The sequence below is a fragment of the Artibeus jamaicensis genome, unplaced genomic scaffold, assembly GCF_021234435.1.
Source record: "Artibeus jamaicensis isolate MK-2021 breed Jamaican fruit bat unplaced genomic scaffold, CSHL_Jam_final contig_402, whole genome shotgun sequence".
Taxonomy (NCBI): Eukaryota; Metazoa; Chordata; class Mammalia; order Chiroptera; family Phyllostomidae; genus Artibeus; species Artibeus jamaicensis.
In genome coordinates this window covers 13,144,449-13,162,163 of record NW_026521818.1, presented here as the reverse complement: position 1 = coordinate 13,162,163, position 17,715 = coordinate 13,144,449, and the positions used below count along the sequence as shown (strand labels likewise).

The window sequence follows — 17,715 nt, the reverse complement described above, 5'->3', positions numbered from 1 at the left end:
TTCCATGATGGCCTCCCGAGTGATCGTGTCTGGCGTAGATTGCCCCCCCTCTGAGGGGTCTTACCTGTCATTGACTATCTGACCAAGCACTGGGGGCAGGGGAGTAAGTCAGTCGAGGCAGTGTGTGCTACCAGAGACAAGCTTTGTCTCCTCGTGGCTTGCATTCAGGAGGTTGCTCACTCAGCCTTATCTATGGGGGGGGGGGGGGGGGGGGAACAGCTCCTGAAACCAGGCAGAGCAGTTCCCAAACTATGCCATATTATTCTGTATTTTTTTAAAAATGTAAGTTTCCCCAAGGACATTTATTATAACTTGTTATGAATGAGTTTCAAGTGTTGAATATAATGCTCCCCTAAAAATGCACAGGGTAAGTGTTGAGTTTTGAATTCCATTTTAAAATGCATTCATCATTATAATATCAAAGTACTTACAGAGAGTAGATACAGCTTAGAAAACAATGTCTCTGAAAGTCATTGAAAGCAATTTATACTTTCTATTTTTTTTACTTCATTTGAAGTTAAACAATTGAAATAATAGGAATCAAAATGGCTTAAAAACTGTACTACATTAATCCAATATAAGTTAATATTATGTCAGTTTAGAAAAATTAACTTCAAACACTAGTCTCTGATTTTGCTTTTGTTTTTCTTAATTTTTAAATTAAATCCATTGGGGTGACATTGATTCACAGGGTCATAAAGCTTCAGGTATACATTCTGTGATATATGATTTGTATATTTCATTGTGTGCCCACAACCCAGAGTCAAATCATATTGTTACTAGTCTCTGATTTTTTAAAATCGGTAAATAGTAGTAATTTAGTTAACTTTACAATAAAATTATCTTCTCTTCTACATAGGCAACCAATTAATAATATTCTATATTAAATGACAAAAGCATACATTATTTCTTTTTACTTATTTGTTATTCCTAGAACCATCTTGGTTATTTATTAAGGTACTCTGAAACTAATTTATTTAAATAATATTTAAATATGTTAACGCAAATGACATAAACTATCTAAATGTTTTCATTTCCATGTTCAAAGACACTCCTCTAGTCAATATAGTTTTTTTTCATTTTGCATATATTTAGCAGAAACTTTCTGTTTACATTTCGGATGGCCCTATTAAAACCTAGACTTCAAGTACAATAATGAAGAAAAAATCTGCAATATTGTATAGGCTTTAAACAGAGAAGTTTAATATTGTCCCAGACTGAAGTGAACAGATTGAAAATATGCACACAAAAAGGCATGGTCAGATCCCACTGGTAAGGGAAGAGAGAATATGTTTTTCATATAATATATTGAAAGTTCAGTAACTAGACAATTTATAACCACCTAAGTAAAAATATATATATCAATTTACAAATGCCCTATTTCTACATAAACATTTGCTCTTCAGTATCTGAATAAGCTAATGATAAGGACTCATCTTTTTGAACACTAGAGGGAGTACATAAAAGAAAAAGAAGAAAAAGTAGCCAAACACTGTTATTACCTAGTTATTGAATATTTTACATAATATTGAATTTTTGCAACAAACTGCTTGCATTATTTCTTAAGGACACAGTGGATGATTAAAACTCATTTAAACAGTACCCAAAATCTTTTTTACATGTTATTGTTCAATTAATTTAAGAGTTAGAAGGACTAATGGCAAGAAATTTTCACAATATTCAAGAAACAGAAAAACCTCATGCATGCTGGAGATAAAGGAGCAAGAAAGAAAGGGGAAGAGATAACGGGAAGAAGGAAAATGTTTTGAAGCCTTATAATCATTGTAAGCACTTGGACTTTCAATGAAATGGGAAGTCCCTACAGGGATTTGAGAAAAGTAATGTGGTAATAGATTTACCCTGGCTCCTGAGCTGGAAAAAACCTTAGGGAAGCAGGAAAGAAGAACAGTAAGAAGGATTTTGTACCAAACCAAATGACAAGATGTGAGCTTAGACTCGGGTGGTAGCTATGGCAGGGATAAGAATTGGTCAGTCTCAGGAAACATTTTGAAGATACAGCCAACCAGACTTTCTGATGAATTGTATATACAATGCATGAAGGAGGAGTTGATAATGAGTCCAAGTTCCAGAAGGATAAGAACACTATCAATTGTCCCAGTAAAGACTGCAAAGGATTAGGTTTGGGGGTAGGGAGGAGGTCGGGTTCACTTTTGGATATGCTAAAGAAAAGATACCTCTTATATCCAAGGAGAAATGTAGAGAAGACTGTGTAGAGAAGACTATGTAAGTTTAGAAGAAAGATTTGGACTGGAGATACACAGTTGGAACCTGTAAATTGAATTAAATCATAGGACTAAGTTAAAACACCAAGAAGTTAAGTGTGAACAATTTTTTTTTAAAGGACCAGAATTTTAGCTCAGACATCCCAAAGGAAGAATAAGTAAAGATAAGAATAGGAAAGAAAAACCTGTGAGGTGAGAAGACATAGCATTCTTCAAGCCAGGTAAAGAATTTGAAAAGACTGGGGGATGCTGCCGAAATACATTTTAAATAAGATTAGAAGTCAAAATTGCTTATAGGATTAAATAACATGAAGTCACTGACAACCTTTATAAAGACAGATTTTTTATATACGTATCAAACATTTTTTATTGAATATATTGGGATGACATTGGTTAATAAAATTACATAGGTTTCCAAGTGTACAATTCTATCATAATCATCTATATATTGTATTGTATGTTCATTGCTCAAAGTTAAGTCTCCTTCCATCACCATTCATCCCCCTTTACCCTCTTCACCATACTGTTGACTGTGTCTATGAGTTGTTTGTTTGTGTTTTGCTTAATCCCTTCACCTTTTTTATCCAGTCCCCCAACACTCCTCCCTTCTGACAGCTGTCTGTTTTCTGTATCTCTGGATCTGTTTGTATTATTTTTGTTAGTTTATTTTGTTCATTAGATTCCATTTATAAAGGAAATCATATGGTATTTGTCTTTCTCTGACTGGCTTATTGTACTTAGCATAATACTTTCCAGGTCTAGCCATGCTGTCACAAAAGGTAAGATTTCCTTCTTTTTATGGCCGAGTTGTATTCCATTGTGCTTATGTACCACAGCTTTTTGATCTGCTCATCTACTGATGGGCACGTGGGCTGCTTCCAAATCTCGGCTATTGCAAATAATGATGCAATGAACACAGCGGTGCATATGTTCTTTCCAACTACTGTTTCAGGTTTCTTACAATGTATTCTCAGAAGTAGAATCACTGGGTCATAAAGCAGTTCCATTATTAATTTCTTATAAAAATATTGTTTTCACAGTGGCTGCAGCAATATGCATTCCCACCAAGAGTACATGAGGGTTCCCTTTTCTCCACTAAGAAGTTTTTGCACAGCAAAGGAAACCACAGACAAAATGAAAAAACAGCCCATTGAATGGGAGAACATATTTGCCAATGATACACCTAATAAGGGGTTAATATCCAACATTTATTAAGAACTTATACAACTCAATATCAAAAAACAAACAAACAAACAATCCAATTAAAAGTGGGTCAAGGACCTGAACAGATACTTCTCTAAAGAGGACATACAGATGGCCAACAGACAGTAAGAAAAGATGCTCAATGTCACTAATCATCAGAGAAATGCAAATTAAAACCTAATAAGATATCACCTCACACTTCTCAGAATGATTATCATCAATAAATCAATAAACAAGCATTGGGGAAGATGTGCATTCGAAGACTTGGAAAATTATAAGGCACTGAAGAAGATACAAACAACTGAAAGCATATACTATTTTCATAGATAGGAAGAAATAACATCATTAAAATGTCCACACTACCCCCAACAATCTATACATATAATGCGATTCCTATCAAGATACCAATGGTGCATTTCAAAGAACTACACCAAATATTCTGAAATACTGTCTTTACCCCATTGTATATTCTTGCCTCCTTTGTCAAATATTGATTGACCATACAGGTATGGGTTTATTTCTGTTCTCTCTATTCTGTTCCATTGATCTATGTGACTCTTTTTACGTAAGCACCATACTCTTTTGATTACTATGGCCTTGTAGCATAGTCTGTTTTCAGGTAGCATGATTCCTCCAACTTTGCTCTTCTTTCTCAAGACTGTGGTGGCTATTCAGGGTCTTTTGTGATTCCATACAAATTTTCAGAAGATTAACTTGGCCAGGTGGCTCAGTTAGTTGTAGCACTGTCCTGTACACCAAAAGGTTGTGCGTTTGATTCCCAGGCAGGGCATGTACCTAGGTTGCAGGTTTGATCCCTGGTTAGGGAGAACACAGGAGGCAACTGAGAGATGTTTCTGCCTTATATCAACGGCTTCTCTCTCTCTCCCTGTCTCCCCCTCCATCTCTCCCTTCTTCTCTCTCTAAGATCAATAAACAAATCCTCAGGTGAGGGTTTTAAAAACACAACATTTAAATAAATAGTGTTGGGAAAATGAGACAGATATGTGTCAAAAAATGAAACTAGATCATGTTCCTACACCATACCCAAGAAGAAACTCAAAATGGATTAAAGACTTAAAGGTTAAGATGTGAAACCATAAAAACCCTAGAAATAAACATACATAGTAAAATCTTGGACATTTCTCACTGCAATATCTTCTTCTGGTAAATCTCCTTGGACAAAGGAAACAAAAGAAAATATAAACAAATATAAACTGTTTTGATGTAGTGGTTACAGTTAGGCCTGATGGAAGTGGGTGTAACAGAACAGGAGGAAGTAAATAGCAAGCCAGACAACTCTTTTAAGCTGTTTGTAAAGTCAAGCTAAAAAGCAGGGTGATAATTTTCAGGGGAAGTGGGATCAAGATATGATTTTACTATTGTCTGTATTTTAATTTGTATACTGATGGGTATCATCTGTAGAGAGTGAAAAAGATGGTGTAAGAGAGATGGGGAAGATGGGTAGTTATTTTCTTGAGTAGATGAAAAAGAACAGTGTCTCATGCACAAGTGGACGGATGGGCTTTTAGCCCTGAGCACCTTAACCAGTATTACTCAGAGCTGGATCCTCAAGTTCAAATTCCTCAGCAGATAACAAGAGTGAGGCTTTAAAAATGTTGTATAGAAGATTACATGGTCAGTGACTAAGAGAGAAAGGTTAATAGATTTTTCAAAAAGGCACAGACAAGGAACCATTGTCAGGTAACATAAGCAAGTACAAGGTAGTGGCATCGTGACCATAAACTTGAAGAGCACAGAATTCAAGTCAAGTAAAAACTGTGGTGATATCAAGATTGTGTGGGATGGTCTCTGTGTTACTCACTAAAGAGAAGACACATAAAGCCAAACAGGAAAACATACTGCTGGACTTCTGGCTGGAAGGCTGGGTTTGTTCTTCTGACATTTTAAGGATAAAGAGCATAGGGTGTAATCTCTTAAGGGGTGGGGTGGATATGTGCTGAAGAAACCAGTGCATTAGCAGATTAACCTGGCAGTGTTTAGGGAATGAACTGGCAGAGAACAAAGAGAGAGATTAGCTCTAGGGCTATTGAAACAACATCCACAAAATTAGTTGCACAGGGATCAGGGAAGTGGCAGTAGGAAAGAAGCAAGCGGCCAATCTGAAAGCCCATTTAATGAGAATAGACAAAGCTTACCAAACGAGTTCATGCTCGTACTGTGTCCTCCACTTGTCTTCCATAGCCTTTAACGCTCCTTAATAAGTATTATTTCTACTATTATTTTAATGTCTCCCCACTAGTACAAAATTTCAGACAGCAGGGGCCGTATATGTGTTGTTCACTATTTTATTTATATTGCTTAACATACTGCTCTGCATATAGTAGAAATTTAAAGAAAAACTGATAAATGAGGAAGATACTGAGGTATATCAAAGAAGCTGATGAGGAAGCAAAAAAAAAGAAAAAGAAAAACAGGAAGAGCAGGAGACAAAAAGAGCAAGAAAGGGGACAGTGCCAGATGAAGCAGAGGAGGGAGAGGAGGAGGGAGAAGGCAGAGCACAGGGAAGTGGAAAGCCTGTAAAACAGCAGTGACTCTGCTGCCGCTGGGAGCTGGGAAGCCAGTACGGACAACGGCACAAAAGAGAATATCGAGAGTCCAACTCAATCATTCGCTCTCTACGTTAACCTTACTGTCTCAGCTTCTCCCTGTGTAGGATAATAATGACCTCAAAGGTTAACTGTGAAGATGAAATGAGTTAACTCCGAAGTGCTTCTGGTAAGCAGTGAGCAGCTGTTCATCATGTTCATCATCATCACATCATCACCGTCACCTTATTTCTTCTACAATGTGTGCCACGATAACCTCACACCCCTCCCATCTCTACAGAAATGGAAGAGGCAGGAGGCGCCTAAGACTGACTGAGAGATGAGATGAAAAGCCTTTCCTTACAGTCAAGGTGGCCAAAGACCTTACTCAGGAACTAACAGTGGCAAGAAGTCAAGCAACTCAGCATTGGCCTCTCCCACCAGCCCTTCTGAATCTCCCCCCACCGAAACTGTAAAATAGACGTGTGTACATAAATTCCTTACAGTTTTTCAGTGTAATTTGTATTTCCTTGTGAAAAATGGAAAAGGAGGTAGGGCAAGTGGTAAAGGAAAATGAGAAGGTGCATTTTAAAAGCATGTTCAAGGGAAAAAATAGAATCAGGTAAAGGTAAGTAAAACTGCAGATAATGCTTTGTAAAAAAAAAAACAGAGAGAACACAGTATCTGAAAGAAACATAAAAGCCTGATGCTTGATGGATAAACAACAAATAAAAGCATAAGTAAACAAAAGGGGGCAAAGAAAGCAATATTAATTAATATGAAATAAGAAGGAAGAGCTAGAGCATTAGTTCTTAATGAGGGTGATTCCCCTCCCCACCCCCAGAGGACACCTGGCAATATCTAGAAACATTTTCAATTGCCACATTGACATTTTAGCACAGGCCAGGGCTGCTGCTAAAAATCATACAAAGCAAAAGACAGCTCTGAACAATTATCTGCTGAAAATGTCAACAGACCTGTGTTTGAGAAACCCTGAACTAGAGACTAAAGGAGAAAAAGATGGAAGTAGATCACGTCTGTTCATCCTTTTGCCCCGAACTGCAAAGTCCCCTTTTCCCTCTGAGAAAAACATGAAATCCTTAGTCCTGTCCCCCAGTGCCCTCCTGACCCCCTCGCCCTCACTCCTGCCACACTGGCCTTGCTCTTCTGGAAACACGTGGGACACATGCCCACCATGGGGTCCGGGACTGCTGTGCCCTCTAGTTGGAAGAGTGTTCCCGCCCCCCATACCCACCAGGCACGCCCCTTCCCCTTTGAGCCCCTCCTCTGACACCACCCTGTCACTTCCGCAATAGGACTCACTCTGCACCACCTGATTTAAAATCGCACCTCCTCACCATCGCCATTCACCCCATTACAATCTTCTGTTGTTTCATCAAACTTGTCACTTTCTAGGATTTCACATAATTTGCTACTCATTATGTTGGTCTGTCTTCCTCAGGCCCTTCCCACGCTCTGTGTATGCTCCATGAAGGAATTTGGTGCAGTTTGTGAACCACTATATCGCCAGCAACTGCCTGCCTAGCATATATGTAGATGCTTAACAATTATTTGTTGAATAAATGAAAAAAAAGGCTCAAATAAATGCAAATAATAATAACAATAAAACAAACATACCTATGGCGCTCACTCTGTCCATGGGAACTGTTCTAAGTGCTTCATATATATTAATTCCTTTAATCTCCATACCCGGCCTCTGCTTTAGGTCATACTATTATCACCAATGCCGTTTTAGGAAGAAACCGAAGGCACAGACAGAGCCCATGTGCCCATTATGTGCAGTACAGCAATTCAAAACCACAGAGCTCGGCTTCAGAGTCTCAGATCTTACCTTTCTGCACTGTGTCACTTCAAAACTCTCCTTTTATTAAAAAAAGGTATTTCTAAACATTTATTAAAAAGTGATCTATCTAATCAAGGAATAATCAAATTTATACTTTACATTTAAGTGAATAGACACAAACTTATCTCTGATATTTGAGCTTTAAAGTTACAGTTATTTTTAATTAATTATGGTTGCCTGATAGTGTTTTCACTATTGTCAAAAGTTAAAAAGTAACGATAATTACCTACTTCAGGAAGTCTGCATAAATTTTTAGCTTTTTTATTCAAATTAGGTTAGAATGCAAAACTACAAAAGCTTGATTGTTACAATGTATGTAAAACGATTTATTTTAATAAACTTTAAAGCAAGCAATAACTGGTGGCTAATTGTTTTAAAATGCATTGAAAAGAACATTGGGAGATACATGTTTCATGAAAGTAACTCCTGGTATTAGTAATAAGTGCCGAAATGTTACAATGTATTAACATAATCTTTAAGAATAAGCTAATGTGCAGTAATAAAGCAACATAAGCATGAGTTTGAAAGGCTTGCCCTCACATCCCCAAACCTAGATGCATTATTACAGGAGTTACTACACATCTTATTAAACGAAGTTTAGAATTCATTCACATAGAGAAAATCAATTAAATTGATTTAATTGAAAGTGAGATGAATGTTTCTTCCATCTCTGAATTGGAGGAGTCATTTCTCATGGCCCTTTACACATTCTACATCACTGTAGAGTTTCTTCTCGCACCCTACTGCACGGAAAGTTCAGCCTCCTGGAAGGGGCTTCCTTCAAGGACAGGCTCTTAAGCTTATTCATGTTTGCATCCTTTATGGTCTTCATGACAGTGTCTTACACATATCAAGAATTTAATAAATCTTTGCCCTGGCTGGTATAGCTCAGTGGATTGAGCATGGGCCTGCGAACCAAACAATTGCGGTACGATTATGGAGCTGGTCTCAAGTAACTAGCTAAAAAACATAAAAAGAAAAAGAAAGGTAATTAGTCACTTTTTTCTTTTCACCTGAGTCATTCTCTCTCTCCCAAGATTCCCGGAACATCTGCAAAGACTTACTTTTGTATGAGCTTTTGGTCTAGGATAAATATCTACAATTTTATAAATTTTCAAAGGGCTCTAGGATATGGGGAGGGGGGGTGGAATTAAGAATCACTGCAACTAGAAGACAATTCACTTGACTGACATATTTTTTAACCTAGTAATTTTCAGTCACATGAACACAGCTTGCAATCTTAGGATACATTTGATGTTATGAAAGAAGTAAATAAACACCAATCTGTTAGCATGCATATAATACCTGTTAAAAATAATCAAATTTGCTTTCTCTAGATGAATATATCATATGCTATCTGTAGTTAAAAATCTATTTATAGTGTGCCAAACACCACAGTAACTGGCACAATGGGCCTAGGTATATAATTTGACTCACTGCAAGTATTCTAAAAGTAAACTTTGCAAACTGAAGTAGCATTTGGAAAGTTGGAGGAGGGAAAACAAAAATCATAAATATAAGTTCTGTCTTAGCAATGTTCATACTTCTTACCTAGAATCTAGAAGCTTAATTCCTTTGGAATTCTCATGTCCTTTCATTTTCAAAACTAAAAATGGCTCATGCCATCATGAACCTCAAGAAGGAATCTACCTGCCAAGGACTCCTCAAGGTTAACGGGGCTCAAATTCATGATCAGAGTCTAGCAGCCAGTGCTGGAAAGAGCTCTCACCCATGCTGAATTTCAGGGAAAAGCTACCGACTAAGCCTTCAGCCTCCTGCACTGTACTCCTGCCATCTGCATTAACTCCTACAAAGAAGTTCCTGATTTTGTCTTTCAACCAATGGGCAGAGACCTACCCTGTCTAATGAGAACTGCATAACTATATTCTTATTTGCATCTTTACTGACTAAAGAGAGCAGCTCCATAATGTCCAATCAGAATTAGTCTTTCCAATGAATGAGTACAGTGATAGGTGGACCAATCAGATTGTGTAAATTTAGATCCCTCATTTGCGGGGGGGGGGACCAAACAGAGACTAAGTTTCTCTATAAAAAAGTGGGCACCCCTTTGTCTGTTGGAGTGCAGTTCTGGTTGCCTCCACAAGCTGAATTTTTCAGGTTTGCAAACTACTTACTTGAAAAAAGTTCCTCCTTTTGCCACACCCTGGGTTGAGTTCTCTTGTTGACTTTAGTCAGGTGGCAGAGACTTTTTGTTGATACCATATAAGGCAATATTTGTCCTTATTTTACAGGTCACTTTGAGAGTCTACTTTGACTTGGATATGTCTTAGATATGTCTATTTTCTCATTTCAGTTAATGTTACCTTCTGGTTCTTGTTTAGAGTTGCAGTAGTGAGTGCTTGCTAGCTTTGGTTTCCTAGGGCGTAGTGCTTAAGTGCCTGGACTTTAGCAATAGATTGCCTGGCATTGAAACCTCACTTCTCTACTTAAAATTAAGTGAACTTGGGCAAGTGACTAATCTCTGGACTCTGTTTTCTTATCTGTAATATGAAATAACAGTAGTACCTTTCTTAAATATTTGTTTTGAGGATTAGAAGATTTAAATATAAATAAATGCATTTAGAAGAATATCAGGTACAGAGTAAACTCTCTTTTAGCCACTTCTATATTGTCAAAACTGTCTTTTTAGTGATATTTAACAGCCATAAACATTTGAAAATAAATAGAATGCCCAATATTATGGGGACTATAAAGTAACTTATAGTGCATCTATATAATGGTTATGATCTAATACTATTCAGGAAAACAGAAATCATTGTATATCACTTTATAATATTATATGGCTTTATCTATGCTAAAGTATTCATACCAAATAACTATAAAGAAAATATAGCCAAGTGTTCAACAAATTTATTTTTTGTGGCATTAAGGATAACTTTTATTTTTCCTTTATGATTCTGAGATTTTTTCCCCAAGCTTTTTATAGTATACTGTACTGCTTCTGAAATTAGGAAAAAAATGAAATGTGTTCTGTAAAAAGCTAGCATCTTTGGGGTTGGGTTGGGAGAGAGATGAAGAGGTACAGCACCACAGTGATGGATACCTGTCATTATACAACGTCCACACCCATAAAATGCACAAGAGCAGGCGTGAACCAACCATACTGTAAACTATAGACTTTAGGTAACAGTGATGCATCAGTGCAGGCTCCTCAACTGTAAGCAAACGTACCCCTCTGGTGGGAGATGCTGATAAGGGAGGAAGGAACATGTGTGGGACAGAGTTACATGGAAATCTCTGTCTTCCACTCAATTTTGCTCTGTACCTAAAACTGCCCTATAAAAATAAAGTCTTAATGAAATCAATAAATAACTTTATTTCCCAAAGAAACAAGTTTTCTTTGTTGTTTTCTAGTATTTCTAGTATTTTCTGTTCAGCTTGATGTCAGTTGTGCACACTTCAATCAGCACTGAATCAGGAGCCTATCAAAATTTTACTGCATCATTCTCAAAAATTGCCTAAGACATTTTTCATGATTAGTTCTGTAGAAGGTTTTGTAGTTAAATTTGTTTGAAAAAATATATTTTCTTCAAACTGGCATTTCTATCGTTTACGCTATAGTTTGAGATCCTCAGAGCAGTAGGAAAAAAAAACATAATCCAGGTAACAGTAAAACCTATTAGATTGGTTTTATTGTCTATTACTTTTCTATCGCCTGAAGCAAAGATTTATTATTAGTTTAAGGCGGCTGGAATTTCTCATCAGCTAATTCTCTGAGTCCCCGAGGGTTTTCGGCCTCTGCAATAGAATCACTGAAAGGTAGTCACTGGTTATCTTCAGTTTCTCAGAACCATTCTGCTTTTTCGGTAACAGGTTAAGCATCATACTTAAGAAAAGTTAAAAAGCATTTTAGCATTTGGTAAATACCCTCCAGTTTGGGGGTTAGACAGTTGAGTAGGAAAAACGGCTATTGCTACAATTGAGTGAAATGAGAAATTTCATCCACTCATAACTTTGGAACTTGGAAAACAATCCACACATTATTCTTTATAATTTGATCTAATAATTGAGTTTATGTGCATGGACTCATTAACCAAAACATATTTGGTAGGATTACCTAGAGCAATAAACTACACAAGTGCAAGTAGATAAACCATTAAAAAAGAATACTAAAAGAGAAAACTGTATTGAAGATAGTTGTTAATTCTGTTTTAATCCGCCTTCGGATGAATTGTTTCTTATGGGTTTTAAAGCTTTTCAAAATGGAACTTAAGTTGAATTTGGTTTTGTTTATGAAAACTCACAGGTGCTTTGCCATCCACAGCCACAGCCAGTGCTGACACAGCTTCCCACCAAGAAGTCCGTGAGTGATGCCAGGGCAGTAATATTAACTGGTTCCCTGGCTCCTATGTACGAGTCATGTCGACTCCTAAGACGTAGCCATACATATCTTCAACCCATAGATCAGCCTTGCCCCTTAAAATCATAAATCGAAACACTGAGAAAAATGTTCAAGGTTATAATCTGTCTAAACCCAAACAGAATTCACCTGAATCAGCAATGAATTTTGTTTCCAGATAAAAGGCTGTTTATTACACCCTTCAATTTCTCTCTAACTAATGAGATCTGCAATCCCATAGTAACACCAACATTTGATGCAAAGCAGGTCTCCAGTGAGATTTTTGTAAAAGAACTGGTAAATTGGTACCTACAGATGTCAGGTTACTTAACAACTATTTTGAAAAAGCTCTTTTTTTCCTACATTTCTAAGAACCAATCACTACACAGCTGAAAACCAGTAATAGTTCATTGTATCCCTAAAACTCTAGAGTTTCACCAGTAATGTTTTCCACGTGTAGAAAAAAACAATATGGATTAATTTCTTGTTAATTCCTGGTTCTGTTTCCTGTTAATTCCCTCTCCTTTCTACCTTTTCAAATCTGATCCACATACCAGAGAAAGATCAAATATCTTTTTTGACCTTCCATTCCCCCCAAAATCTTATCCTTCATAAAAATCTCCAGTATTTACTTGTAACACTTGGCTCTGAGACATTGATCCTGTTGTATTAATTAATCATGGCAATCTGAATAAATGGTTTCTTAAAATTCCTCTTTTAAAATCCTCTACTCTATTCACCAAAGGCTTATCATACTACTAAGTACACAGCCAGCATTGGCTTATTAATATACATATGCTCACTCTTTTTCTCAATTCTGCTTACTTTTTGCAAACTTATTAGATCATAGTGAGTGGCCGCAAAGGCAGTAATGCCTATTTACACTACTGATGTTCGAAGACATAATAAATGCATTCCAAACCAACATTCTGAGCTCACTGAGGCTAGAAATGATAACTTAATCATCTTGGTAACAATAAAAAAAATAACATAATATATAGTAAGTGCTGAACAAATATGTTGAATTTTACTATGTTTTCCCATTGTAGTACAAAAGACCAAAAGACCCCTATTATGTCTGAAAGTCAAGTTGTTTGAGGTTTTTCTAAATTCTGAGGGAAGAGTAAGATGGCCTTTAGAATTTCTAGAAATCCTGTTCCTGTTTTTCCAATATATAATCTAATTGTAAATGACTGAATAATGATGAAATAACTAGTCATAAAAACACCTGAAATAATTATGGAGTTTTGTTACTAATTTCAGTGTTCCCAGAAGCTATTATTATGTCCAAATCTATCACACTACCTGAATTTTCAGATGACCAAAGCCCAGAAAACTTCTAAAATGAAAAGCTATTTCAAAATAACTTCAAACAAAATCCCAATACTGTTGGTGCAGAGTTTATGCAAAATTAAATATACTGTATTTTAGATAGAATAAAAAAGCAGAAAATTAGAATAAATATCATATTGACTGATATAGTGATGTAGTCATATCATTTTGTTATAATTTCTGCTACAAGTTAATAAAAGTTTTCTGCTCATTAATATCAAACGATATTAAGGCCTAAAAGCACTGCCAATAAAGGAATTAGAATTCTAAATAGAACAGTTTATACTTAGTATATACTAGTGACATGCTGCCAGAATATTGAGTATAAAAACAGATAAATTGACAGTGGCATTTGTATTTATAAGTCACAGGTATAGAAACTAACAAGGTTTGTAATTAACAAAGTTTTCTCCTCCACTAGAAACTACATCACAGGCATGCTCAGTCACATGTGCAGCACTGTCTTCAAAAGAGAAATGCTGGACAACTGCAAAAGGTCATAGGTTACATATGCCCTATAAATTTTTTGTCCTCAAAATAACTATCACTCATATTACATAAATGGCTGATGTTTTGAGACTCAGATACCATAATACAGTTCCATGTGCAAACCTAGGATGACGATATCCTCCCATAAATAATTCACAATCACACCCCACCATTTATCACTTACAAATGTCACTGTTCCAGGTGAGGTTTTTACCCCTACTGGCCCTGGCAGCCAACCAAACTTCCAAAGCATCAAGCAAAATTTTATCTCCTATCTGTCAGGAAGACAGATCCCTTCATTCCTTGGTTGTACACTATCTATGCTTTTCCGTTCCTTTTATAAACCGTTTCCCTCCTTAAATATTCTCCAGTCAATGAAGACACAGAAAGAGTGAAAGGAACAGATACATAGACTCCCTGGTGTATTTCTTTGTGATTCTACACAAGACCCTCAGGGAGGTTAAAAGTTTCACTAGAGGTCTAACTGATTTCCAAATATTTACAGAACGATGAAGCAAGACAGCACCAAGACCATATGCAATTCCGTGTCATTTATTCCGTCTCCAGCAGGGAGTAGAGTGACACATCGTAAGTAAGGAAGGCTATGGCCACCGAAGCAGAGTTTTGATTGACTGCCCCTCTCTGAAGCGCAGCCTCCTGGCTAACACAGTAACGTATTTACTGTGTTGATGCAGGTTTCCCACGTCGTCCCCCACCTCACAAACCTCAACAACTCCAAAGCACGATTCTGCCAAAAGGAACATGCCCAAATTTGTTCATTTTTACAACGCCATGATGTTTCGGATGAAAACACAGCCTGCCAAAAATGTCAAATTAAAGAATAACAAAGAAACGAACAGCATCTTTAGCCTTGAATTTCAATGCATAACCTCACCATCTGTCAAACGGCTGTGAAGCAATGATCCTAGAGAAGAAGCCCCGCAAACATGAACAAGTTCTACCCTCACATCTATCACCTGTACCAATCTCCACTCTCAGGACCTCAGTAAGGATTATGTTCTGTCTGCGGAACACCTACAGAAATGGCATTTGCCGTGACAAACAGAACTCTGCCCAGGAATGGGCCATTTTGACAGACTTGCATTTGGTAACAAATACAGAGTTCTGGTCATAGAGGTAATGAAGACCAGGGAAAGGAAGGACGGAGTGGGGGTGGGAGGGAGGGAGGGGCTCTTGCCTCACGTATGGATTGGAAACTGGTAGAGGAGGTTAATTTCTAGAGGCCGGGCATCCAAACAACCCTCAATTTCCTCCCACTGGGCTTCAGAAACAAGATTACAATTTGGACCTAGACGAAGCGCCCACCCCTTCCCTCCCCTCCCCCAGCAGCACCACCCTAGAAGTTAGTCTTAGCTCGGAAGAAACTGCGGGGTGCGGACTCCCTGACCGAGGACCACACCAGGCGCCCATTCGGTAGCAGAACAGACTCCGGGCTCAGACTCCGCCACCAGCTCCGACACTCCACCAGCTGCCAGCCAGGCTCGCGGAGACCCCACCCCTCCCGAGCCAGCCTGCGCCCCCGCCCGGAGCGGCAGCCTGGTTTACGCAGCCTCAGCCCTGACACTGCCTCCGCTTCTTTCTATCGGGATAACAAGGGGTGGGGGGAGACAGCGAAGAGGAATAGATGGGGAGCGGGAAAGAAGCAAAACAGTCCAGGATCCCAAGAGCCAGGACGCTAGTGGCAAGACCCTGGCACACGCGCAACACACACACACGCACCACACACATACACTAATGCGCCAAGCTCCCAGGTTCAACGCCAAGTGGCGACAAGATGGGAGGAAGGAAGAAGGGGGTGGGGGGGAGAGGCCCAGAGTTACTAGGAGCGACATTCGGAAGAGGGTAAGGGATGCCTCAGAAACTGCGAAAGTGTTACAGTCCCGGACCCCCTCCACGTCCCCAAGTCTGGGCTCCCCTTGCCAGCAGCGAGGGCGCCTTCCTTCCAGCGGGGCTCGGAAACCGGGGAGGAGAGCTGGAGCCCAGCGTCCCCCAAGCTGCCCTCCCCGGCCTGGCCCAGGGCCCGGAACCCGGACCCCCTTCGGCCCGGGCTGGAGGAGGCTGCCAGGCACGGAGTGACTCGCCAAAGGACCCGGGGGGGAAACAGGGCAGGAGAGGGGCGTCTCGCACGCCCCGGCAGGGCTGCTCGCGTCTTCCTCTGTCGACACACCCCCGTTATCCCCCTCCCCCGACATGACACACACACAGACATCGAAACACGCGCGCGTTCACCCCACCATCCCAGTTCCATCGATTAAAACACTAGTTGATTTCTTCCTGATTAAAAAAAAAAAATTAAAAAGTGCACCAACTCTTCTCAGGAGTCGCCAGAGCAAAGAAAGTCCGTCTGCAGGCTTCTTACTATAGTTTCCTGAGAGTTAAGAAGTCGGCGGCTCCCAGTGAAAAACGGACCGAAAACCCCGCGGGGGCAAAAGGCGACGAACTCCTTCCCCACCCCTGTGCTTCTCACCTCCTTAAGTTCCTTGGCTACGTCCTTCAGGTCGCCCAGGACTAATTCCAGATCCTCCACGATGATCTTGATCTGCTCCTTCACCTTGGTTTTGGAGGCTGCCGGGGGTCCCTCGGCTGGAGAGGAGGAGGGGGGGTTCCCTTTGGACTTGGCTGACATTCTTTGGGGCCAAACGAGGCAGGTCAGCACAGGCAGGAGAGCGGAGGCTGCTGCGCGCCCCGGTCCCTGGCGCCGCTGCGACCGCTACCGCCCGGGTCCCTCCACATCTTGGACGCTCCCTGGGCAGCGGCGGGTGGCTGCGCTCGGCGCTCGGCCCGGCGGCCGCGCTGCGGTGCTGCCATCAACTCCCCGAGCCGCGGCGCTCCGAGCCCGGCGCCGGTGCAGACGGGCGAGCAGCGCGCCTGCGCCTCCTCCCGCCGCCGCCCGGCGCTCGCGCGCACACTCGCACTCGCGCCCCGGGGAGTGAGCGCGGCCGGCCGCGGGGCCCCGGGGCTGTCGGCTGCGGCGCCGCGGCGCTGCGCTCCGGGACCTCTCCCGGGGCACCTGGGCGTCAGGGCGCGGGCAGCGAAGTTCCTGCCGTGCCCACCCCCAGGGCTCGATCCCGAACTGCCCTCAGCGTCGCGGGCTGCCGCGCGTCTTCTCGCATCAGCCTGGATTCCCGCTGCCTCACCGCCCGCGGACACCGGGATCCCCACCTCGCTCTCAGATCAATAAAGAAAAACTCACAAATCCGGTCCGGAGTTGGATTTAGGGTCAGTAAAGCGACTCTAAATGTTTATCCAGGACCGAAATATGCCCTAAAGGTCTCCAATTATCCTGGAAGTGACTAAGAGTTCAAAAGAAGTGTTCTCACTTCTGCTGGGGGGGGGGGGTGCACCAACAGCGACCCCTCACTCCCTAGAAACATGAAATCAAGAGTTCTTGAAAGAGGTCGCCCAGCCCTGTGGATTCCACAAAGCTAATAGTGGATTTATTAATTCGATGTACCCACACCAAAACCCCCCTGGGAGACTGTATGAGTCATCTTGGCTGTACTTATCTGAGACAGCTTTTTGTCTTTTTCCATGTTTTTAACTGTCCTTCCTCTTTCCCTGACCTACGCTGATGAATGCTTTGTCCGGAGGTGAAAAAATACCCTGTCTGAATCTCCTTTTGAGGGAGCTGAGTAAGAGTTTGCCTCCGACTTTTTT

At 40.3% G+C, this 17,715-nt stretch overlaps 1 protein-coding gene across 1 annotated transcript in view; it reads right to left on the bottom strand.

Annotated features, from left to right (window-relative positions):
* The window catches only part of PRR16 (proline rich 16), a 266,776-nt gene extending 249,891 nt beyond the window's left edge, over positions 1-16,885 (bottom strand). The window contains exon 1 of the mRNA XM_037147845.2: positions 16,526-16,885. Coding sequence (XP_037003740.1) covers positions 16,526-16,684 — 159 coding nt within the window. The 5' untranslated portion in view covers positions 16,685-16,885. The remainder of the gene's footprint in view (positions 1-16,525) is intronic.
* Between the last annotated feature and the right edge of the window lie 830 nt (positions 16,886-17,715).